Source organism: Corvus hawaiiensis, chromosome 13, assembly GCF_020740725.1.
Source record: "Corvus hawaiiensis isolate bCorHaw1 chromosome 13, bCorHaw1.pri.cur, whole genome shotgun sequence".
Lineage (NCBI taxonomy): Eukaryota > Metazoa > Chordata > Aves > Passeriformes > Corvidae > Corvus > Corvus hawaiiensis.
In genome coordinates this window covers 840,793-865,636 of record NC_063225.1, presented here as the reverse complement: position 1 = coordinate 865,636, position 24,844 = coordinate 840,793, and the positions used below count along the sequence as shown (strand labels likewise).

General features: G+C 43.6%; 1 protein-coding gene across 2 annotated transcripts in view; it reads right to left on the bottom strand.

The window, feature by feature from the left end:
- Window positions 1–23,890, bottom strand: part of FAM214A (family with sequence similarity 214 member A) — a 46,937-nt gene extending 23,047 nt beyond the window's left edge. Inside the window, exon 1 of one of the 2 annotated variants that reach the window (XM_048317979.1) lies at window positions 23,750–23,890. In XM_048317979.1, coding sequence (XP_048173936.1) covers window positions 23,750–23,765 — 16 coding nt within the window. In that variant the 5' untranslated portion in view covers window positions 23,766–23,890. Of the gene's footprint in view, window positions 1–4,800; window positions 4,891–23,749 lie in introns of those variants that run through there. The other variant, XM_048317978.1, reaches the window with a different exon arrangement.
- Between the last annotated feature and the right edge of the window lie 954 nt (window positions 23,891–24,844).

The window sequence follows — 24,844 nt, the reverse complement described above, 5'->3', positions numbered from 1 at the left end:
TCCTGCACGTTCCTGTGGATGCCTCTCACAGCACCCAGAGCTAATCTCGAGGCAGCTTTACTGTAAATAGAGAGACTGGTTTTAAAACTGGGCCGGGGGGAAAAAACAAACTACAGCTCACATTTTACTAAAACTTACTCAGATTCAAACAGCTTAATAAGTACAGACATAAAATCCATTTAAAGCTTAAGTTTCCTGCAGTCATCTCTGAAACTACTGCTGTCTGGGAGTGTAAAATGCAGACTGTTAAACTGATCTGGGTGTTCCCATCTTGCTTCCTGAGTTTTGGCTGACATCCTATTTTGCCATCACCATACTGCTTACTGAGTCACTTCTCTTCGTCCAACTGTAGCTTCTATTTTTATCTAAGCAACAACAGTTTAATGTGCTTCTTTTGATTTTTTGGCATTAAACCAGATTCTAGATCCAATATTTGCAAGGGAAACTGGTTTTGTTTTCCCTTAACTGGACAAAGAAAAGGAATAAGAACAAATGGTACAAGCTGAATTGTTTCTTGCTCACAATGAAATCACAAATTGTAAAGTAGGTCAATCATTACAATTTCAACATCTGTATTTAGCAGAAGGAAAGCAATACCTGAAAACATGAACTTTGAGGCTTATTTTAAACATCAATTCACCAAAAGTTGCAAGAGAACATATATATTGTAAAATACACCTGTCCCCCTGTATCCTGACATGGGTACATAAGTGCTGAAATGTCAGTGCAAGGCTGTAAGATTATCAGTGCTGCAATGGTTAGCAGTTTAAATAGAAGCCACTTGTGGGAAGAGAACATTTTCCTTTTTGCTGACTCCTAAACTAAAGGTGCTACTTATACCAACATGCTACAACTGGACAGGTCCTGAAAGCAAAGAGGACTTGGCTCAGCTAAAGCCCTTGAGAGCACATCAATTTCTGTTTTCCTTTATATTAGCTTCCTACATTGTGATTACATTAAATGTGACTACACAAAAAAACTGAAGTTACACTTTAATGAAACAAAAATGCCTATAAGGAGCACACCAAGTAATTTCCATTAATTCACCTCTAGCTTTTTACATTTTCCCCTTGTTTAGCTGATGCTCTGCCTAAGCTAGACTGTGTTAGAACAAACTGCATGACACAATACACCTATCTGAAAAAAAAAGAAAACTAATTCCCAGAAAAGCCAAAGGATTTCTGTCAGGTATTTCATTTCAAAAAGAAAATAATTAGGAGAAAACAGCCCTTTTAAAATTAGTGTGTGGTGCTTAGTATAGAACAGACACTTGGCTGTAATTGGAAGGGAATAGGTTTCTATCCAGCCTTCACTCACCACCAGTACAAGGATTTATTACCCTTGTAAATATGCTGATAGAAACTTTGCAGAATTATATTCAAAACAAATTACTGAGATGCTCCTGTTTTAAATCCCATCCTAGTTCCCAGGGGGTAGCAAGGGCAATGTGGAGACCAGACCCAAACTAACTTCACAGGCACTGGCACCACAATGCAAAACCCATCCAAATGCTCGGTTTGAGAAGCTGAAGGAGCCGAGTGTCACCCTAGAACAGAAAGCAGAGCACACTTAAGCTTACAGAGTATGTGAGAATGTCTTCCTAAGGTGTTTCCTTGGCAAATAACTGAGCATTTTTACACTAAAACACAGAATTTTCCAATACAACATTTCTATATTTTTTTTCCATGCTTCCCTCACTGATACTGATAACTCTCATCAAGGCTTTCCAAGCCAAGGGAACTTTGGAGATGAGAATGATGACCATCTTCATTATGGTTACTCATTAACTCAAGAAGGAGCTTAGCAGCAGCTACATGGCTGAAGACACACAGACCAAAGGCTTTCATCAACTTACTCAACTTCATGTTAGCTGTAAACATCATACTGCAGTGCCTCCATAGCTGCTGCTTTCTTTTCACATGAAAGCCAGCACATCTATTTAGCTAATCCTCATCTCTTCCTGAAGGCATATCATCCATGCGACAGTTGCAATTGAGTATTGGGAAGTCTAACTCCCAAGCCAAGACATCACTCCCATTAAACAGGTTGATGGCAGCTATGCATTAAATTCCAGCTGTGACAGCATTTTTATAGTACATAAATGAAAGTGCGTGCCAGAAATTTTATTTCAGGCCCTAAACACAATACAATACAGGACGACATACACGAGTTTCAGTTCTAATTTGTTTAACAATCCAGCCTGACAAAGATTCAACTACTTGCAGACTTCTGTACTATTTCATACAGGGATTGGTTTAGAGATGGAAAGCAGTAATTTGTGAAAATAAATCACTTTCAGATGTTACTGGAAAACAACACAGACCTTTTAAAAAATCCTGCAGTAGGTATTTCAGTGCCCATGAGAGCTGCCAGAGAGCGTAGCCCTCTACATAAACACTACATGTTTGCACCTTTTGCTGACCAGATTTTTGCTAAAGTGTCACTCAGTTTATTCCTCTGTAATGTATCTTCACAATAGACACAAGCCTCTTTGGGCTCAGCATTTATAGAGATGAAGTGTTATCCTTGCCAAAAAATACTGGTTTCTAAAATTTCCCCAAATAAGACCAAAAAAATTTCTGTTTGGGGTATTTCATGCTTTATCTCATCACCTTAAATACTTACAGTGCTCAGAAACTTTGGCAATATACTTTCAAGTGTTCTCATGCTTATTTTTCTATTAATACAGATAAAATAACACTTCTTTTCTGAGGAGAAATATAAAGTAGCATTCAGCTTTCAAAAAGATTTTGAGCAAATTATTTGGAAGAGTCATTTAGTGCCTGACAAAACTGCAATGGGAACACAAAAGTCTTGCTGGGAAAGGCCAGCACTGCTCTGTGTGTGCACAGGTTCCACTCTGGTTTACAACCACCAGGCACAAGCTGGTGTTCTTCTTCCCTAAGACCATTGCAAGAAAAAGAACTGTTACATCACATGCCCTTTGCTTCAGACCATAGTTGGACTTGTTGGAAAATAAACCAGAGAGAATTTGAAAAGTGCTGTGTGAGAGCACTGACTCACTTTTGGGTGGAATCAGCAGGCATGCCACAGCTGCTGGAGTCAGGGAAAGCCCCTGCTGAAAGTACCATGGTCACTTACAGGATCACACATTATGGAAACCTTTCACTGGGCATTCTGCCCTCAACACAATACTGTTGTCAAGGCAAATGAGGTTTTGTAAGCACCAAAACAGTCAGCCTTCCCTTCCACACACTCAGAAAACTTTTAACAGCCAATACTCAAACACTCATCTTCACACTGGGGTCAGGTGCCAACGGGCCTGGCCGATGGTTTTTGAAAACCATACTACTGAGGAAGCTCTTGTATGCTGAAAATCTCCTCAAATGATACCTATCAGTATCTATTTTTAATAGATACTGCAATTTCTCAGTTTTACACTGGTTACCAAAACCCCAAACAAAAATAAACCAGAGAAGACTGTGGGACAGGGGTGGGCAGAATTTTACATGTTCTTGAAAAAAACCCACCTAGTCCAATTTTTGGTGAAAGTAGTCTACTCTATTAAAAGACTATTAAAAAAAATAAAACCAGATGAACAAAAGACCTCTCCCATGCATGGTTAGTATGTTATTTCTTCCAGGGCAAGAATTTTGATCATCTACAAGTAGCACATTTTAAGAAAGTTTTGGGTTTGTTACTTACATTACAAATTTGGTAAGAGTGTAAAATAGGTGCTATCAGCAACTCACCAGGGCAGCAATAAACCCTGCACCCACCCAAAAGGCAGCCCCTCTCCCTCAAGGGTGGATAACACTCAATTTTAAATATCCTGTTGTCTTAGACGAACCTGTAAAAGCCGTGAAGTTATGAATGAATGCCAGCACTGTTACCTAGGTCAGCCAATGGCCCTGATCCAGATAAATGAAGGTTAATTGGCTTTATTTTTAAATTCTGGAGAAGATGACAGTCTGTGCAGTTTTCCACAGGGCTGAATAGACCTCATGTGCCAGGAATTAAAAATCTGCAACTGCTTGGGCAGTAACTAACTTTTAGTTCAATCCAAATAATCAAAATAGTCATTTTACATGTCTAGACATATTTCATCTCCACAAGTACTGAATACCTTGATGTATGCAGTTTTTCTTCCTCTTTGCTTTCACCCAATTTGAGGAATTGACAGGGTCTAGCTGAGTGACATTTATCTTGTTACATATCAGATTGACTTTAAGATTTTAAAAAAACCCAAAACAATCAGACTAATGAAACTCTGGAGCACGGGACCTTGGAAAGTACCTTTTTAAAAGCTGGGCCCACTTGAACAGTGACATTTCAAACAGCATACTTGTTTGCTTACAAAATTTAAGCGTCTGCTTTCCCTCTCCCCTTCATTCAACCATCCTGCCAGGCTTGCATTGCAGCTTTAAAGGCTACCAGGATCATCGGGCCACTGCGCACCTCACAGAACAAAACAAGCTTACGACAACCCGAGATGCCAGACACTCGTACGAAGTGCCAAAACCAACACTGCTGGAGCAAGAACAATAGCGGTGTGTTCATCGAGTATCTGTTCAAAACGCTTCTCCCTCGCAGGGAAAAGCGAGCGCAGGGCTGGCGGCGCCGCTGCTGGCACGGAGCGAGGGCAGGCGGGCGAGGACAGCGGCAGCAGCAGCCGCCCTGCCCGGGCTGACCCCGAGTCACCCTCCGGGGTGACCCTGGTGGCTCCAGCTTATTGGCTGCACGTGTGTTTTGCAACACCCTGTGCTGCGTATTCCTGGAACACACTTTCCAGAGAACCGAGGGACAGGGCTCGCCCCTCCACTTCCAGCCCAATCTCACCAGCAGCAGCAGCATCCTGCTCCTCGAGATAAACTATCGGCTCAGGGAAAAGGGTCCAGACCCTGCTCGCGTGCTCTGAAATCGGGTGACCTGTGAGTCAAGGGATAGAGCAATAAATTATTAGGAAAAACAAAACACTACACTAAAAATAGAGAACACGAGCAGCACATGAAGAATAATAAATTTTTATCCAGTCAAAGCTCAAGGCCCTCCACAGCCTCTTTTTATCTGGGCAAAACCAATTGACATAAGCAAAGACAGACAGGTAAAACCTAACTTTAGTTCCTCCTTAACAATTTGCAAATATATATTAAAAGTAAACAGCAGGAAAAAAAAAAAAAACAACAAAAAGCTGAGTTTTGGACCAGCAGAAAAAGTATTAATGCCCAAAGTAAATATCAAAATTACTCTCAGGGAAAATTGCTCCAAGATGAATTCAGCTCAGATATGCCAAAAGCTACACTTCAGCTTCTAACAGAGTTCAGGCAACATTAAGGATTTGCCCACTTGTCAGGTTTAATAGATCTAATAAATTATTGTGAATGCTCAAGTTAAGCATCAGGTAAAAAAAACAAAAGCCGTTCACAAACATTCCAGAACCCAAGTGCCTGATACCCATAACTTAATTTGTCAACCCTCCCATTAGCAAAAACATTATACGGAGATTTTCTACTAGAAATCAATAAAGAAAATAAATTCTGTTATTATCAAGGGACAACAATGCATAATTTTGTTGAAGGAAGAGGATTTTTTCTAAGAGATAACAAAATAGCACAGAAGAGTACAGTCAAAAAGACTTTAAGTTTCCATTTAGAAATATCTGATTGCATTGGCTATTACTGTAAACAGCTGGTTTTTTGCAATCACTTATCTTCAAGAACTAATAAAAAACACATCTGAGAGATTTTTAGCACAGAACATTTTATTCTTACCATCTGAATTAGTGGCTGATCTTGAAAGGATCAGAATCTGGCATGGGAATCCAGACAACAAGCAACCTGCCCTCTTTATCCCCAGAAAAACATGCAAACTGGGTTTACAACACCCTTCTTGCTGGGCTGAATCCCTAGGAAACGGTATTTAGAGAACTACTTTTAGCATGAGTTGGTTTTCCTCTTGAGTATGGAAAAATGCTTGTCTGAAATCCAAAGATTTTTCTCAGAGATAAATCCTTCCCAGTCCAAGCTGTGATGAAGCTGGAAGCACGCCCTGCCAGCGGGGACCTCTGGTCCGGGCACAGCCCACGTGAATGCCACCCGGCCTCAGCTACCAGATGGCAGTGCCTTATCTGCCTGCCCAGGGAAGAGTCAGCAGTGCCTGCAGGATTTCTCACGGAATTTGTGTGAGAAAGGCACAGACAAGCTTGTGCCTCACCACCATCCAGCCTTGTAAGGTACGTCTGGTTGGTGCCTGACAGGAAACCATGTTTTCCTGGGTTTTTTGTCTCCTAAATCATCATCTTTCATAACAAGAAAATTACTCTTTTTTTGCTTTCAAGATCCTCCATGGCTTACCACCGTTCCTGCTGTCACCCACTCACTACTGCAGTAAATGGCCTCTGATTACTTTAATCACTAGTCCCTATTTCCCCTGCCCTATGTTGTCCTACACTTGATTAAAATGACTCTGCTTTGCAGCTTCTCCATTACGGTGATAAAGGCTTGTTAGCCCGTGGGAGCACAGTTTATCTGCCTCCATCAGTATTATCCCTTTGTTTCCTCACAGCCCTCTGTTGGAAGCCATTGATTTAGCGTTTGATACTTGCATAAGGTCTGAGGTGAGGATAGTCTTTTGTTCCATGCTTGTATAATACCCAGCAAATCACAATACCCAAGTGTGACTCTTAATTTGTATCACAGATAACAAATAATAATCTTCAGGCAATAACCCCATGAATTTGCTTGCCTTCTCTTTAAGTCCTCTTATGACTGAGTTACACACCTGGAGGATGAAGAAGTCCTTGATCCATCTAACACAGCAATACTAAACAGTCAGGAAACACAGCGTGAGAATATAGAGGCTTGGCACAAAACTATGTGAAGTACTCCCTTCACTCTAAAGAAGCCACTGCTGCAGTGCAAGACCCACAAGCATAGATGTCCCTCACAAACACAGCAAAAGCTGAGGAAACTGCAAGTTCTAAACAGCACTGATAAAACAGACTTACAACAAGTTGTTTATGCTTTATGAGAAGTGACCTGGATTCAGTTAAATACACAGGTCTTGTTCATGACTTCCCAAATCAAACCCCAGCCTCCAGTACTTTCAGTGCCATGAAGTTTATAGTCTACAACAACAATCCTTCAGATGTCCTGGCCTAAAAAGAGATATTGACACTTCTGGTTTGAATTTAACTACAGTAGGTACAGGAGCCGTAGAGTAACCTTGCTATAAGAGTAAGAGAGCACTTGGGGTGCTTCCAGCATCCTGCTCACACAGCCCAAGGCCAGCACCTCAGCTGCACGTGCGAGTCAGATGAGGAGTCACATCCACCCCACAGACTACAGGCTCCTCCTCACCTGTACCATGCCCAGGTCAAAGGCATAGAGCTTCCTACCTCCTGCTCCCTTTCCCCTTTGCAATGCTATTCAAGGTGCATGAGGCAATTTTCATGTGAAGTTAAATGAAAACATTCACAGAGATCTGCTCACATTACAAACTTCTGCATTTAAACTAATGTTTTAACTGCCAGGCATTTTAAAGTATACAGTACTTCAGACATCTTTTAGAAAGATGTTATAGGAATTAGAATATCCAAGGCCTCTAGGAATTCATATCCACTTTCTCTTAGTTTACTTTTTCTCCTTCTCCAGCTGGTTTGCTTTGCCTTTTAAAATTTATTTTAAAGTCATAAAACCAACAAGTTATCTTCAGTTTCATAAACTTTGCTAAAACTGGAGAGTAAAAAGTGTTAGTTGCCATGGCAGTGGTGAGGAGTCGCTGGGTCAGGATGCAGAGAACTTCTCTTGTTCTGTCTCATCATTTGCATCAGAAGTTCAGCCATCTGTTATTAACTGTTTAACAACAGTCTTGCTTGTTAGCACTGGTGCTTGCTATTTAAGTCTCCCCACCTTCAGCCCTTTTGAAAATCTCCTAATTAATGTGGAAATTCATCTGAGGGCTCAGTTATCTTTCAGGTAGGATGACCACCATTACTTCAACTTGGCCAAAATTCTCCTTTCTCACCAAGGAAAAAGCAAACACTTATGCAGACACCAACCTCTAGAAGCAGCAGCTTTATTGTTAGACATCAATTTGAAAAGAATTTCATCAGACAGTAGATGATGTGGCTGAAGTCCAAGACACGCTATATCCCTCCCATTTAAGTACACTCCACTATACATTATCTTCCCCAAGTTCCACAGCATCCCTCAATCTTCTTTATCCCACCTTCTTGATACTGCAAAAGAAAAGCTTTGTAATTTTATTTCAGAGGATGAATAGCATTGATTCAACTATGTGTTGCTAACAAGTAAATACTGCCTTTTATCCTCTGAGAGAATCTGAAATATATTTCTCTACTTGCTGCATACATGAAGAAAACAAAAACTTAGTTACACACTTCCAAGCTTAAAATTTTGGAGTTAAAAGCATTTTACCTTATCTTGACTCCACTACCTTCATTTAAATCTGGATGACCTAAAGAAAAATACTGACTCTTTCTGAATCTCATCCTAGGAAAGCAGGCCAGTCTTGTTGCTCCTCACTCATCATACCCTCAGAATGAAGTGGGAGGCTGTACAGTGACAAAAGGGAACAATGTGTCTGTTTCTTTTACTGTTCCTAAAACTACTTCACAAAAAAAAAAAAACCCAAAACCCTGTACTATTAGGAGCAAGGAAGAGGCCTTCAGCAGAAAGCAGGAAGTCCTTGTTTCGGTCATTTAACACCCTAACATATGCTAAGAGCACTCCGTTCACAGGTACAGCCAGCAAAACTCAGATCCTCCAAAATTATAAAGTGGAAGAAAAATTTGAAAAATACTTATGTGGAATATGGAAAGAGAGTTGCAGGGCATCAGAAGACTAATTCATATTCACACATCCCAAGAACAAGACAGTATTTTCCAGGCTGGTCGCTCTTTCATGATGACAAGCAGAGCAGCAGCCTGTTACATGCACCAGCAATTTCAGTGCAGCAGGACATGGCTCAGCACAGGCTAAGATGCCTTCTCAGACTACAAAGACGAGAGACTTGGTAGATACAACCACACGTGCATAGGATGGATCTGACATAATGCTATGGTTTAGAGACCCAGAACTAGAACCCAGTGTCATTACTTCTGGTTCCAAAGAGAATGATGCAACTGAACAGTCTAGAAGTGCCTGAAAAGGTTTTCCTTTCAGCATGTTCAGGAAAATTCTCCATTACAAATACCTGACTTCACAGGTGAAGGCTTGGAGAAACACATCCAGAGCAGCTTTCTGACTATCAGACCATATCAACTCGAGAGGCTTGGTTCAGCTCCAACAAGTACGTGAACACTGATGGCATAACTAAGCTGAAGATTATTATAAAAGATCTATTTATACAGTCATGGAGAAGAACTGTTAAGCACATTTTCTGCCTACATGCAAGGCACCTACTAATGCCACTGAGCTGCAATTCTTTTTTCCCCCCAAAATAACTGAAAAACAAGAAAATGAGAAACAAACCCAAGAGTGCAAATGCACGGATAATAATAAAGCTTTTAAAGAGCATTCACAAGGAGAAGAGATAGCAACACTCGAGAATTCAATACTTTTATTTTAATGGACAAGACATTAAACATTATAGTATGCAGGTTAAGTAGGAGCTGATATTCCTATAGCTTTATTAAACATGTCAGTTAGAAGTCATACCTACAAGCTGAGAACTTCTGCAGCCCTGCTGCTAGAACAGAACTAGCTATCAGGGTAATTTAAAAAGCACACAGGGGAAAAAAGCACAGGACTTGTTAGGAGGTGTCCTCAGGTGAGGAATGTAGATTAAGAATTCCATTATTTTATCTGAAATACAGAAAAAGACAAAACAAAAAGCCCAGAGCAAACTATTTTCATAACATCTGACCTCTTCTATGGCAGTTTCTTTTTGTATTCATCTTCTCTTTGTGCTACTTGATCTCCCAAAACTTTGATGTTACAAACCATTCATTGTCATCTAAGTGGTGGGTAATTTATCTTGTGGAACTTTGTCAGAACATGTTTGACCACCCAAAATCCTCCTCCTAGCTAGTAAGGCTACCTCCAGCAGGTTTGTTTCAGTATTTGCAGTCCAAATTATTGAGAGGGTGGGGTGGAAGGAGAGGCATAAGGCTAGCAGACCAAAGGCAGAGACTGTACTTCTTCCTGAGAAATGCAAGGAGCTCTGAGAGATGAAATTGATGATGGTGGAGCAGCATGAAGCTCCTCAGGTCATTTTTCCAATGCTATTAACCTTCACCTACAACGCCTGTCCCTAAGTGGTTAAACAGTAACCTGCAAAAGTAAAAAAGTTACAAAAGAGACAATATATGCTTCCCATTTGAAAAATTCCTGGGAGAGTGGCCAGGCCCATAAAATTGTTTTAAAATTTTATTTGGGAGGATAAATGAGGACATTACAACTCTCAAGCTCTGTAAAAGACTGCACACTTTAAAATGGACACCAGAGCCTACTATGGAATTTTGAATGCATAAAACAAAAGAACATTTTTGATAGTTTTAGAATTGAACTGTGTCACACAGCACAATTCAGCTATTTACAAGTTTCCACACTGTAAGTCATGTTATTAAGCTGTAATAGTCTTCTGGTACTCCAAAGAATAAAACATTAAATAGGGTCAAAACTGAAAGGCTTGACAGAATTTCAGCCAAGAATCTAGTTTGCCTCCCTCTCCCCTAATATATGGTAATTTTCCACATAGCAAAATGGCAGACTCACATATTTAAAATTTAATATATGCAATTATGAGATTTCACTTTGTCCTCTCAAAAATTCCTTACTACTGTACAAAGCAATGCTTCAGTGATTCAAAGCCGATATTGCCACACAAAACACAAGAGTACACTAGTGGAATCACTCCTGCTCCCGTGTCAGGAAGTGGGCATCCAATGTCAGCAAGCTCACTTAAACTAGAGCTCTTGTACTTTTCAGAGGAATATCAACAAGCTCTAGACACAGGATAAATATATATATGCAAGTACTTGGTCAGAACAACAGTCACGTTTTTAGATAAGTTTGCACAAAAAGCAATGGCTAATCCTCAGTTCTGCACTGAGTTCAGTCTGCTATTTAATTAGCTTTTTATACCATATAGTTGAGCAACCAGTAAGATGCTAACTAAAAATACATATTTTTATTGCCCCCAAAGCTGACATATTTGCATCAGCTTCATTTGCCCCAAGACAAACAAGTAGTGGCAAAGGGCTGATAATGTTTCATGCATTGTTTCTAGCAGAAATCAAAATACTGTAATAGTTTCCTCCTGCTAGAGAAAAAAAAAAAAAAGAGGAGAGAGAAACTTGACCTACATAACAAGGCACAGAAGAAACTCAGTTAAGCTTCAGGGTGTTTTTGGGAGGAGGAAGAGGTTGGTTTTTTTTCTCACAACAATGAAGAGTCAAACAGTTACATATGGCTACACTAACTACAACTGTTAGCACATCTGACACTTCACTACTCGTCTCACTTTAAAGGCTTTAAAATCCTCCCCTCCTGTTCCAGGACATTTAATACTCTTGCCCTAACAACCTAATGAATTAACCGAGTTAATGTTTAGGCTGTCCATTACTTTCCTTTAAGGGAAGGTTAAAAAAGGAAAAAAAAAAAAAAAAAAGCCAACCCCCAGCTCACAGAAATTCAGCCTTTCATAGGCTCAGTATACGGAAGGAAGGAAAGGAAGAATGTCTGGTTCGGGTTTCTAAAGGAACTGTTTACAGACTCAACCGGAGAGGCAAACTTGGTCCCAGGCAAACACCACCAACAACGGCCGATCGCTCCGAGCCACACGGCTTGAACTCGCTTCACGCCCGGGAAGCCAGTCCGGGCCGGTGCGGCCGCCTCCAGCCTCCCCCCGCCGCTCCGCCCGGCCCCCGCCCCGAGCGGCCCGGCCCGGGGGCTCGCTGCCGTACGCACCTTCTCGGCGCGGCGCGGCGCTCCGGCAGCGAGCCCCGCAGCGAGCCCCGCAGCGCCGGCGCGGGCGGGCGGCTGCCCACGGCATCCTCCACAAAGGAGGCAGAGTAGGGGCGCGCATAGCAACAGGGCCGGGCGCCGATTGGCCCCGCCGGGCGAGCGCCGGCCCCCTCGGCACGGCCCGGCCCGGCCCAGGTGAGCGGGGCGGGGGCGCGGGCGGCCCGCGGCAGCACGAACCGCCGGCACCGGGGCCACGCTCCCGAACCGGGACCGGCGTGACCGCGGCCGGGCTGCGGCGGGACCGCCGACACGCGTGGGAGGGCGGCGGTGCCGGGAGCGCCGTGCCCCGAGCGGGGCCGAGCGGAGGGGATATCAAGGGACGGCAGGGCCCGGCGGCGGCCGGAGCCGCTCCCCTGCCCCGCCAGCGGAACGCTCCGGAGGAGAGCAGCTGCCGGGAGTCTGTGAATGTTCCCGCACAGCACCGCTCTCAAGAGTCAGCCCGAGCTGCAGAGTATGAGGCGATGAATAATTACATCTGGAGTGGAAAAAGCCGCCAGCCCGTCCTCCTGCCAGCCAGCACCAGCTAACTTCCCACTGCACTTTTTCCACTGCTCAGCCCACTCGGGAGTGGCTCGGCTGCCTCAACCCTCTGAGCCTCCTGGAGCACACGGCGGGAGGAGGAGCCCAGCACCAGCTCTCCTTGCACTACCGTAGTTCTTACTTCAGTATTTTTAATGGGCACTCCTGAGGACTAATTTATGAGGTTGTTTCAAGAGAGCGGTCTCAAAACAGCATGTACTACTCTAGGTGTAGTCTAAACAATGTACTGGCTACATTAAACAATTTCATCCAGTTCTGACGTATTTACGAGTATTAAAGTCAGATGACAGCCACCGTATTAACATAATCAGTGCAAAAAACCCTATCTTACCCTCAGCTTAACCGCATCACAAAACAAGACTAAAACCCTTGTTCTCTAATTAGATGCCATGAAACTATGAATAGTCTGGATCAAACTAGACTATACAACCACATTCAAAATCCAGTACCACTCACTAATCCATTCAAGAGCATGGAACACAGGCCACCTCACAGAATGACTTTTTCCCCACTCACATTTCATATGCCAGTATCATTTAGCTGTAGTTGCAAGAAAACACAGTCTATACAAGATTTTTAAGTAGACATTTTATCCGAGGAAGGTCAGATACCTTTTAGTAGCTGGCCCGTTTAAAGATGTCAGATACAGATATTGCCTTACGTAAAGTTAGATGCAAAACATACCATTTCATTAGTCACTGACATTCAAGGTTCCTCTTTATTTCATCTATTTGCTTTCCAAGTATTTTTCCTTCACGGAACATTTACTTCTACAAAAACACCATAGTTTACACAGTTGTCTGAAAAAGCAATTTCAGGTTTTCTTAATCAAGCAACTAGCTGGCATTTGAGAAGAGTACTCAGATGATTTTCTATGAAGCAGTTATTCAGTATCTGCAGGAGGAATGGGAGGGATAAGAGGAATATTTATCACACTAGTAAGCACAGTATGTTTAAAAGTTTAGCAAACAAGAGGCAGGAGCAACAACACCCGAGTCAATCCCGCCGGGGCCACAAGAGACAGCATTCAGGAGCCACCAGCTGTTTGTACAGGGCAGCTAACAATGTTCTAGTGATGAGCAGCTGTCTCTAGATGACGGCACTCCTACCCACCATCCTGCTCCTGAACAGTCTCCCCACATTGGGCTACTGCAGTGCAACCGCAAAGATCCTTTCCACACCAGGTATTCTTCAAACACAGTAAAAGTAGGACAGCATGTTGAGCTGGACAGCTTTTAAGCTTACAGTCCTAAACCAGCTGTAGGTACACAGAGCTGAGCTCTGTGCCTGTTTGTGGACAAACACCCCAGAAATTAATGCATTCGGCCTAATAAAATGCTGAATTTAGAATTTCTACCAAATATTAGAAATATTAGAATATTTCTATTCTAATATTTCTACCAAATATTAGAAATTCTACCAAAACAAAACCTCCTTTGAAGCATGCTACTCATTTATTGGTGCAAAACGACAAGCAATAATCAAGATAACCAGACTCTATTTTACCCACCTTCTGCCATAAATAGGATAACACTTCTAAAAATAAAAAAGATGAGGTCTTCATAACAATGGATTTTATCCCAACGTTTTGGGGGTAAGCAGTCCTACACATTTCATAAAGCAGGAAGCCAGAGCCAAGTGTGGTTCATCTCAATATCAAGTGAATTACACATCAATTCAGATGCACTTGCCAATAGACATAATTGGCATCATCCATACATTATAAAAAACACTCAACTTCAACCTTTGAAGGGCCATGCCAAAGCACAGGATGTCTAGTAATGAGCCAGTTCAGAAAAACACTCTAGTTCAGATTCCAGCCCTGCCTTGTGCAAGAACAGCAAGGTGTGCATGTGACCCCTAAGGAGCAAAGCCTAAGTGACTCCACAGCACCTTATGTTTACACAGCCTAGTCGTGGAGACAAACTAAAAATACACTTCTACTAACACATCCCTGCCTTGAAACAAACATTTTTGATTGAGTTATTAATTTGCAGAACATAAAACCACCAAGTACTCTCATGTATACAGCCTTATTCCCTTTCTCCCAGTACAGATGCTCAATTCCTCAAAACAAAGCTGAGGTCAGTTCTTGATGCTTGCAATGCATGTTAAAGAGATGGTTAGATATACCACTCACACTCTTTGTACAGTTTTCCTTTTACTGATGTTCAAACTCAAATTTATTGAGTGAGAAAGACTACATACAGTCTACAGCACACCTAGAGAAGCTGAAAGCATCAGATGCTAACAGTCCCACAAGGATCAGATGCTAACAGTCCCACTATGATTTTTAAATCAACCAAACAGAAATTAAAAACAAATAAAATAAAAATCAGTGCGTAACATAAAGCTGCTCAAAATTTCTTACTAGAAATTTAAACAAGAACGAATTCCGCCAGCTTACAAAAAGCATCCCAAAACATTAACAAAAGGCTGTTAGATCTTCTCAACACGAGGATGGGATGAAAGAACATACAATGCACATCAAGCACCACCAGCTTTTTCTCCAGTGGATCCAAAATACTTTCTCATAGAAAGTCGTTGATTCAGCGAGACTCTAGCAGGAAACATCCAAAGGCACTACAACAACAGCCAGTCCCGGCTGGCCTCAGCTTAGCGAACCTAACCGCTCGATGCAAGATGAGGCAGGTGTGCATCCTAGCAGCTTTACACTGATCTTTGTCTTCAGACATTTCCAGTATTACCAACTATTCCCCGTTTCACCTCCATGACCTAGCTGCTTGGTTTTACTAGCTCCACTGTTGAACAGCAGCCTCCTCGGAGCGCTCCTCCACGCCCTGCGTGCATTAGCACGGCGCAGGCAGTTGCGCTGTGAGCACTGCTGCTGGCACAGCAATCGCAGCAACCATCACTCTGGCCATCCTCCACTTCTGGCTCTCCAGATACTTTGTTTCTCATGGTTTCCCCGCAGTAAATGAAATTCCTCTGGCAATTCAAATAGCATGCGCTTCAAAAGGAAGAAGCTGTTTCCCCCTCAAAACAAAGCAAAGTCATACTTTTTACTAAAAGGCAACTGAAGTGGGAAAACTTGCACAGAAAATATACTTGAAGTTGAATTTTAAAGAAATTTATGGCAGGCAAGAAAGGGTTTACCTTTGAGCAGCATGAGTGTTGGTATCAATCCCTTTGACCTAACTGTGTGCTCCCAGTCCATGCTGATCTTCACTATTTTGTCCCTGTTCAGTTCCTATTGATAGGATACTCCTCTTTTATTCCACATCACTGCAATATTTACTGAAGTCCTTCCCTTCTTGATGCAACTATTGCCTTCTCCCATACTCTCAAATTCACCTACTTAATCAAAATTTTAAAAATAAAGAAGTAGTAAACAGAAGTCTTGAAGGTTCAGCAGTTTTAAAGATTCAGATCTAACACACAAAGGAAATGTACAAGTACTTGTGACTTTACAGAAAACTGCACATTAAAAGAAGCATCAGCCCAACATACCAAAATTTTACTCTCTGCTAACACAGAAGTTATGTCAAGCAGCCATCACAGACATTTACTCAGATACTGCTCTTACACACCCTCTCTGCCCCTCCATGCAAACAAAGCCTTCCACCAAATTTGCTGACCTGCCTGGAAGTGCGAGTTGGAGCCATGGTTTGTTTCACTTGCGTTGCTGGGCTGGTGCCCTGGCAGGGAATCAAGGAGAACAATACCTGGCAGGGGAGAAGGGCTTCCCATTGCTCTGAAAAAAAAGCACGCTGACCGCAGCAGCTCTTCCTGCGCCTCTCCTTCTCCTTCCCTTGTCCCTCAGAAGAAACCAGCTACGACTCTACCACCTCCCATCGTGGTGCTGACTGCACTGAGGGTATGGGATAATACCTGCCATCGTCAATTCTACTGAAGTTCTCTCTCTTTTTGCTCTTGTCTCTCCCATTACACCAAACGACAAGATGATACTTGCACAGCATCCTGAGAAAGAAGCTTAATTTGTTGCAGCACAGAGAAGTGTGAAATATGTCCTAGAAATCCTGAAGGCTCATCACGGGGCAAAAGGAAGCCCTGCATCCACAGCAAGCACCATTAAGAGGTTAAACTAGCACAAGCAGTCACCTGCTCACAGACTCCCTAAAGTACTTCACCATCCAAAATGGGCTTACTTACCAACCTGGTTTCCATGGATCTTGATGGAAAAAAGATCACTAACTTGTGTAATGTAAAGCAGATGACACCGCTCATGTGCAACCAGAGAGTCCTTATTTCAGATATATTCTCCCGTTTCTATGCCTCAGAAGAAAATCCAACTTGGTTTTTTCCCAGTAAAAGCAAACAGGTTTGGGAAATGCATTGATCATTGCTAAGAGGGAAGCCTAACTGCCCCATGGTTACTGGGTACTACATACCTGGACAGAGAGAGATTGCATGCCTGCCCAAGTAAAGAAAAGTGGCCAAACCAAAATAAATGTGTATGGGGGGGAAGAGCTCCCCTTACTGCTCTTAGAGAAACAAAGTTGTTCAGTGAGACTATTTTGTTTGCCTTTATTCATTAGAAGGACTCTTACACTCAGCAGAGACATGAAAGTGTCCTTAGCGTTTCACGTCTGCAGAGTGCTTCCCTCCCTGTGTGTTCAGCTGCCTCACCTGCAGCTTCCTCTCCAAATTATCCCCAAGAACATCCTCATGCCACCCTATTACATCTTTGCATTTTAAGTCAATGTAACGTAATACCATCCCAGACAGCAACTTGAACCAGCTTTGGCCCCAAAGCTAACATGAAAAATCACTAGCCAAAAGAACTAGTCAGGCCCATTTGACATGGAAGGAAATGTATTAATGCAAGTGAGATGGTTTTGACTTGGTCAGGTTAACTCTGGATTGCTAAGCAAAGATGGAGAATTTTGATGACTTACAACTCAATTATACTATTTACACGTAGCCTTTATAAAAAAATATCTCTTCCAATCTCAGTACAGTTCTGACTGAAGAGCAAGAGTAACTCACATGGCTTCAGCCACGTGCTTGTAGCTATAGTCATGCCACCCTGCATGAGACCAGCAGAAAAAGGAATAGGTAATGAAAGGGAAGCCTTCCAAAGTCCAGCTGCCTACCCAGGTCCAAGAGGCACTCTTCTATATTTGCATTTATCCTGAATTGCCTATGTATACATGGAGTTTCAGTACTGGGTAGTACAAAGATAACCATGCAACTGTACCTGCACTTCTAAAACAATTTTAACTTAAAAACTGGCTTCTGTCTAAATGTTAAATTTAAATGACCTGCAAAGACTGAATAATTTATCACCTCCTTGAAAGACAATGATGTGAGACACTTTCAAAAATCTAAAAAACATAGTTTATCAAGTATCACATCAGAATGGAGAGAGTAATTACAGCTGTATTTACAGTTAAACTGTAAGAACTTATGGACTAAAAGAATAGCTGGACTGTTACCCTAAACTTGTTGCTGAGAAGATAAAAGGCTATGGCTATTTCTCCACCAGTAAACAGTTGCTATTAGTAGAAGTTTGCCAAAATAACAAAGAAACATTTTATAAACAGTGAAGCAGACAGAGCAAGTTCTTTTAACAAATGTCATATAGCTGGTTTGTTCTCATCAGTTACTCTGTTTTCACAGAAGACTTCTAATTTTAATAAGCAAAATTTCAGTTGGCAGCGAACTCTTGTCTCTCATGAGATTCTGTATTTATAAATGTTAGCTTATTTTTAAAAACATTTAGAAGCTGGCAGACCTCAGATCCAATAATAGTTTCAACACTGCCCTTAACAACGAAGTCCAACCTAATGTGTTTCACCCCAGGGATCTGATCTGGCATGCCAAAGTTTCTCACTTCAGCAAGTGAAGAATATGGTCAGAAGGGTCAGTTTATATATTCCAAGCCTATGGGCTTGGCATATCCACAATCCCTAAAATATCCACCTAAATGCCACTCCAGCAGCATCTGTTTTAGCAGCAGCTAAAGGCAGCTAGTATGGACAACACCAAGCAAACAACAAGAAAATGGCAAAGTTGTTACCAGGATGGTTTTCTCTGAGAAACAGGTGTGCCATGAAGAACTCTCACTGCTGAACAATGATAAAAGCAAGCTTCCAACACAAGAAATACTTTTAAAACAGGAAGACTTGCCTTGCTGTCAATAGCTAGGTACAAATTGCAGAACAGGTAAAAAAACTGTAACATAAACTGGCATTTCAAATTAAAACCTGAGATCTTCCATTCTACAAATTAATACACTTTTTTTTTTTTTTTTTTGTGCCTAACATTTTTAAAGGTTAAGCACCTAAAAGCCAAGAATTCTTCCAAGTTAAATTTTTGAGGTAGAAATTTAGTAAAAAGAGAGTTTATATTGCCATTTTTCACGTGCCAGGACAGAGCTGTATTGAAAGCATCTAGACTCCACCCTTCATTAAAAAGAAAAGACTCCTGTTCCTGTTCACTCATACCCTGCATCTATATATTATCTGTTATCAGCACAAATCTGCTCTCCCCAAAGATTAGAGCTAGACGGCTTCATGCTTTATAAAGGGAATCTGAGTGCAGTATCTGTCACTTTGGTTGGGTTGGTGGGGTTTTTTACCCTGAACAGTTTTAGCTGTCGGGTTTTTTTTGAGAATAAGCTGGTTTTATTTGAAAGCAGTCCAGGCAGGAGGAGCAGCCTCCCCAGGCACACGCACCTGGCCGCACGTGCCCGCGGCAGAGCCTGTTGGCCCGCACGGCTTCCTGGGGCAGGCACAGCGTCACCTCCAGCTCATCAGCACCAACCTGCACTTACCTGTGGCAACCCAGCCCCAAGCATTGCCCAGACGCTTCTGGAGTGACAACTCCACTGAGCAGGAAGCAGCTCATTTCCAGTTTATTACTTTGTTTACCGGCTACATCATTCCGCCATGGAAAAGTTTAAGTGCTTTGTGACATTTCACTGAGAAGATAGTATAAAATTAAAGTGTCTGTATCACAGTGCAATATAGGACACTAAAACAACACTCATTCTTTTACAATATATATCTTCACTTCCTAATCTGCATACTCTGCAGCACATCATCTTTGCTAAAAAGCTTTCCACAACATCTTCCCCAGGTAATATAGGGCATATTTTATGCTTATAAAAACAAGGGCCTTACCCACATCTCCTAACTTAACAACCAACTCCAAAACTGAACACACTGGTTCAGCTCACTTCCCCCCAGTCCCATGCCTCCTCACCCTTCCTCCTAAGAATCTAAATTCCACCAACTGTTCATTAACCTCTCCTCCAGCTTTCCCCACAGATACATCCCGAAATGCCTCAGCTGTGTTTCCCACAGGAGGCAGTAACCAGACTTTTGCTGAACCAAGAGTTAGCTCTTTCCATACCAACACACCAAGTAATGTGGCAGAAGTCCCATAACCCAGTTACTACAAACAGACCCAGGGGCATGTATCCGAGTTTGACTTGCAAAGAAGGAAGGAGAAGAGAAAAAGCCATCTTCAGACTGCTTGTTCCTCTCTTGTAGACAGAAAGTCATTTCTGTAAATTAGGATAATCTCAAAGAGGGAATTAATGCTTCAGAAAGTAGGAGAAGACTGCTTTTTGCTTAATTTGTAAGTGAAAACAAAATAGTCTCTACACAGAGAGCACACATAGAGGAATAAACAAAGCAAGGCAATAAAAAAGTAAGAAAAGACTCGAATAAGGTGATAAAAACCAGCCAGTATGCATTTAGAGACAAACAAGCCTGTCTTCCTCCTTTAACTGATCATTCATGCAATGAGGGGGAGGGAGGAGGAAGGAGCAATAACTCTCAGCTATTTAGACTATAGTAAGACTTTTGATGTCTTGTTACATTTCCACAGTAAAATATGACTATACTGCAGATTCATCTAAACCACAAGATTTTTTCCAGTTGTGCACCAAGTGTACTCTAAGAGTACATAACAAGCCTTCTGAGTTTGGCAGCAAGCTATCACCCTGACATTATGCAATGTTTTCATTAATGCTGATGGTGAAACAGTGTGTTTATACAGTTCATGAACAAAGCTGAGCTGGAAGACTTTGCAAGCACTCTGTTACGAAGTCTTATTCTGTCTTCCAAACTCAATAAACTGCCGAAGTGACCAGAAGTCATTAGAACGAAGTTCAATAGAAGCAAGAGCAAAGCTCTGTACTTGAGAAAGGAAACAGCAGTCCAAACATGCAGCACGAAGCAGCTGACTAGGCAGCTGTACTGCAGAAACCAAATCGTGATGGTATCATGGATCAAAGCCAGGTAACCTGATACGTTGTTACTGCAGAAAGACAAAAAAAAAAAAAACAAAAAACAAACAACCCAACCAAAACCAATCCCAAACTCAAACATCACTCCAAAAACATCGTATGGAAGAAAGGGAGATAAATCATTCTTCTCCCTGGCACCAGCGAAGCCTCAGCTGAAGAAACATGACCACTGTATTTTAAGATGCTTCAACACTTCACTTTCAGAATGGCAGCACAGGGAAGGCAAAGCTGAGCAGCAGCCATCAGTATTAGAGTTACTGCATTCCCTAGACCCAGTACAGATAGCTCTGGGAATGTGCTTAGGGCAAACACCATCCTTCCACACTCACCCCCACATGATGGCTGCATCCTGAGTGATGCTCATGAGATACATCCTGGGAATGCCCTGTGCCTTTGCATGGCAAAGGAATAAGCTCACATTTTTACCTGCACTTTCAAAGCTCTCTTCCTGCTCTCCCTCACTCACAAAACTGCTCTGCAAGTTTGCCATGCAGAGTTCCATATTCCGTCTCCTCCATACTGCTCTCACATATTAATTACATGTTCATATCTGCAATTTTCCAACTTTCCTTCCTGCAGAGGGAGATAAGTACCTTAGGGCCAAATTCCCCTACTTCCTTCATTTCTGCCGGTCCCTCTCACCTCCTTAAATTTAAACATCCTATAACACTTTCCACTGATAAAAATAGTTGCATATTTAGATGTCTTCCTTCTTCTCCTGCACCACCCATCTTTGCTGGGGATAACAAGAACCTTACTGGCAGTACAGCAACATCTAAACCATACCTCTCCCAATGTGCCTGGGCATTACAATCTTCAGCGAAGTGCTGAACTCAATTCTAACAACAAGAACTGCATCCCTCTGCTCCAAATTGATTCTGATATAATTACTTCTAAGAATGACCAAAAAAACCCCAACGCATTGCAAGCCTGTTTAAAGTCTGCTTCTTTATGCTTTACTCGGGGTGTGAACTTACAGTCCTCTCAGGATTTTGAGGCTCTGTAGAGAAGTGAAGCCTGTGGCAAGCTGAGTGGTCTGCTCCTCCTGTGCCCTTTGCTATTAATTTGCGACGATTGGAAGCAGGTGACTGCACACTTGACTGCTTGTGTCCTGTGGTACAGCTGCTATGCAGAAAGCAGCACATGAAAACATTTGCATGATTCGTGCCTCCTAAGAGTCTCTGTGGGCCGCATGTGGCATTTAGGCAGCACTTTCACAGCCCCCTTTGTGCATGGTACTGCTCTATTATATCAGCACACAGTTCAGCTAGAGGGATCCACTAAAATGGCTGGAGATACTCTCCCACATTTGGCAAGATCCATGATTTATTTCAAGACTTTTGTTAATTATCTTAAAAGAATTTCAAGACGTAACTTCTGAAGGATTTTACTAAGTTTGTGGAAAACACTTTACAGTGGATAAGAATCTCAATTTATTAATACCTAGCTTAGGGGAAAAAAAGAAAAAAAAAATACCCGAGCAACCTAATAACTTGCTTTCTGTACAAATTTGGTTCCCTTTACCCCAGATTGGTTAAAAAAAGGCATCTGATCACTTATCACACAGCAGCTGATAATTTCCAATGTTCTAATTCCTTCTGCCTAAAAATTAAAAAAAGGAATAGACAAAGGTCATGTAGATGTTGAACTGCTAGAGCAGAACATTTTAAAGCTGCAAATATTGACTTGGGTTTAACCTGGCTGTTTTGAAATATAATTTCACCCTGACAGTAAATAGTTTTCAAACTTCAGGGTCTGGTATTAAAATCTAAAGAGATTCTAAAAACAACCAGCCTTGCTGCAGTAGATGGTGTGAAGGTTTAAGCAGTTAAGAAACAAGGAGGAAAGCAACGAGAAAGGCCCATTTCAAAACCATAGTACTTAAACCCCATTAACTTATGATTGCTTCTGTACTATCTGTGCTATCATCACACCATATAATCCTTGCAGCATATACAGACAAGAAATCCACCTAAGAGTGGTCATTTATGCAGTGTCGCTATTAGGAAACATGCAATTAACAAACCTAATTAAGATGTGTATGTCATGTAAGTGTTAGCATTAAATACATGAATATCTGAGCTATATAAAAGTGTTTCTCAAAACACCAGTGATTATAACAGAAATAGAACATGTTTATAAACTGAAAGCAACCAGGTAAGCAATAGAATCATCAAAACTTTAAGAAACATGGATTATTGTTTTTAATTAACATTCAGAATACTACGATGAGCACGCATAAGATTTTCTTCAAAAAATAGTCTTGCTTTAACTAACACGAATCAATAATCAGTGCTCCAGTGGATCAAAATAGAAGTCATGACATATTTCCAACTCTAGGGGCATCAGCAGCTGTTGCTATACGGCAGAAGAGCTCAAGTGTTATAAACATATACGTAGACTGCCGTCTTGATTTTTCTGTAAAACCAGATGTCAGTAATCCGATAAGATGTAACAAAATAATCGTGAAAAATGTGTATTTCACCATGCTTGTTATGAAATATCTCCATTATAAGGGGGAAAAAAGCACTGTCAGTTTATAAAACACCACAGATGTAAGTTTTGGTTATTTTCAGGGTGCTTTTCAGCTATATTTGGACATTTCTGTACAGCTGCTGGCTTTGTCTGTCGATGCCCGATTTGCCTTTGACTGACTCTCGCCTCAGCACTGCAGGTCTGTGCTAACGAGCCGGCTGTGTCTGACACACGGACTGCAGCATTCCCACAGCAGAAGCACTTCGCTACGGCGTTTGTCTCCCTTCCATCCAGCCAAGACAATGGAAAGCCGAAGGGCAGGCAGGACACGGGGCTGTCACCCCCTTCGCGGGGCACCTTCCGCACCCCACTGCCACCGGCATTTCCCGAGCTGAGCTCGAGCACCTGGATTCTTTCCCAGCCCCAAAATGGCAGGGGAGGGGATAAGGAAATAGAGCGATAACATCGGAACAAAACACCGGGCTACTTCTAATCCTAGAGACGAAACAAACAAAAAGAAATGTACTGATAAGCCGTTTACCTCGTTCCGGCTTCATCTTCCCTGCTGCCTCAGCGAGGTCTGGCAGGGCCGAGGTGCTGTGCCGCTGTCCCCGCGGAGCCGGGCCGTCGCTGCCCGAGCCAGCGGTGTCGGCGGCGCTCCGGGAGCGGGCACGGCCGGCGGGAGGCGGCCCCGCCAATGCAGCGGCCGGGCCCGCGGGCGGGCGGGCTGGCGGCGGCCGGCCGGGGGAGGCTGCGCGCCGGCGGCCTCTGCCCGCGCCCGGCCAGGGTGTCCTTCCGTGACACGGCGCCGCGCGGGGCTATTTATAACCTGCCGGGGAAAAAATCCCACAACAACAGACCTCGGCTCACCCCCGGCCGCGCCGGCTCTGAGTCACCGCGGCCCCGGGCGACGGCAGCCCCTGCCGGAGTCCCCTCCCTCCCGCCCGCCTGCCCCGAGGAAGGCAGCGAGCGGCCCCCCGCCCGCCCCGTCGGGGCCGCGGCCCCCGCCCCGTCACGGGCCGGCGGCTGGCGGCGGGGGGCTGCGCCGCACCTCCATCCCCGGCCCCGCCGCTGCCGCCCGGGCTGCCGGGCCGTGCCCCCGCGATGCGCCCCGGTCACACGGCCCGCCCCGCCCGCCGAGCGCTGCTCTCCATGGCTCTGCCTCCGGCCCTGCCTCCTCCTCCTCCTCCTCCTCGCCGCTGACTAACTCCCCTCCTCTCCGCCGGGCACTCCCCGCCTCCCGCCGAGCGGGGCACACACATCACAGCCCGGCGGCGGGCAGAGCAGGACGGAGCGAGCTAGGGCAGGGCAGCTCGGCCGGGGGTACCCGCCACGCTCGGCCGCCAGCGGCGGGGAACGCGGCCACTGCCCGCCAGGCCCGCGGGCCCCGCTGCGCGCCCGCGCCGCGCTCATCCCGCCCCCGGGCCGGCCCCCGCCCGCCCCACGTGCCGCACGGCGGCCAATGCCCCGCGCCGCCTCCCGCCCGCCCGCCGTCGAGCAGCTCGGTTGTCACGGCAACAGAGCGCGGCTCGGCACGGTCCGGTCCCGCCCGGGAGTGCGGTCCCCGCAGCCCGGGGACGCCCCGTGCCCTGCGCTGCAGACGGCGCCGCTGGGCTTATGGGTTCGCGCAAACGGC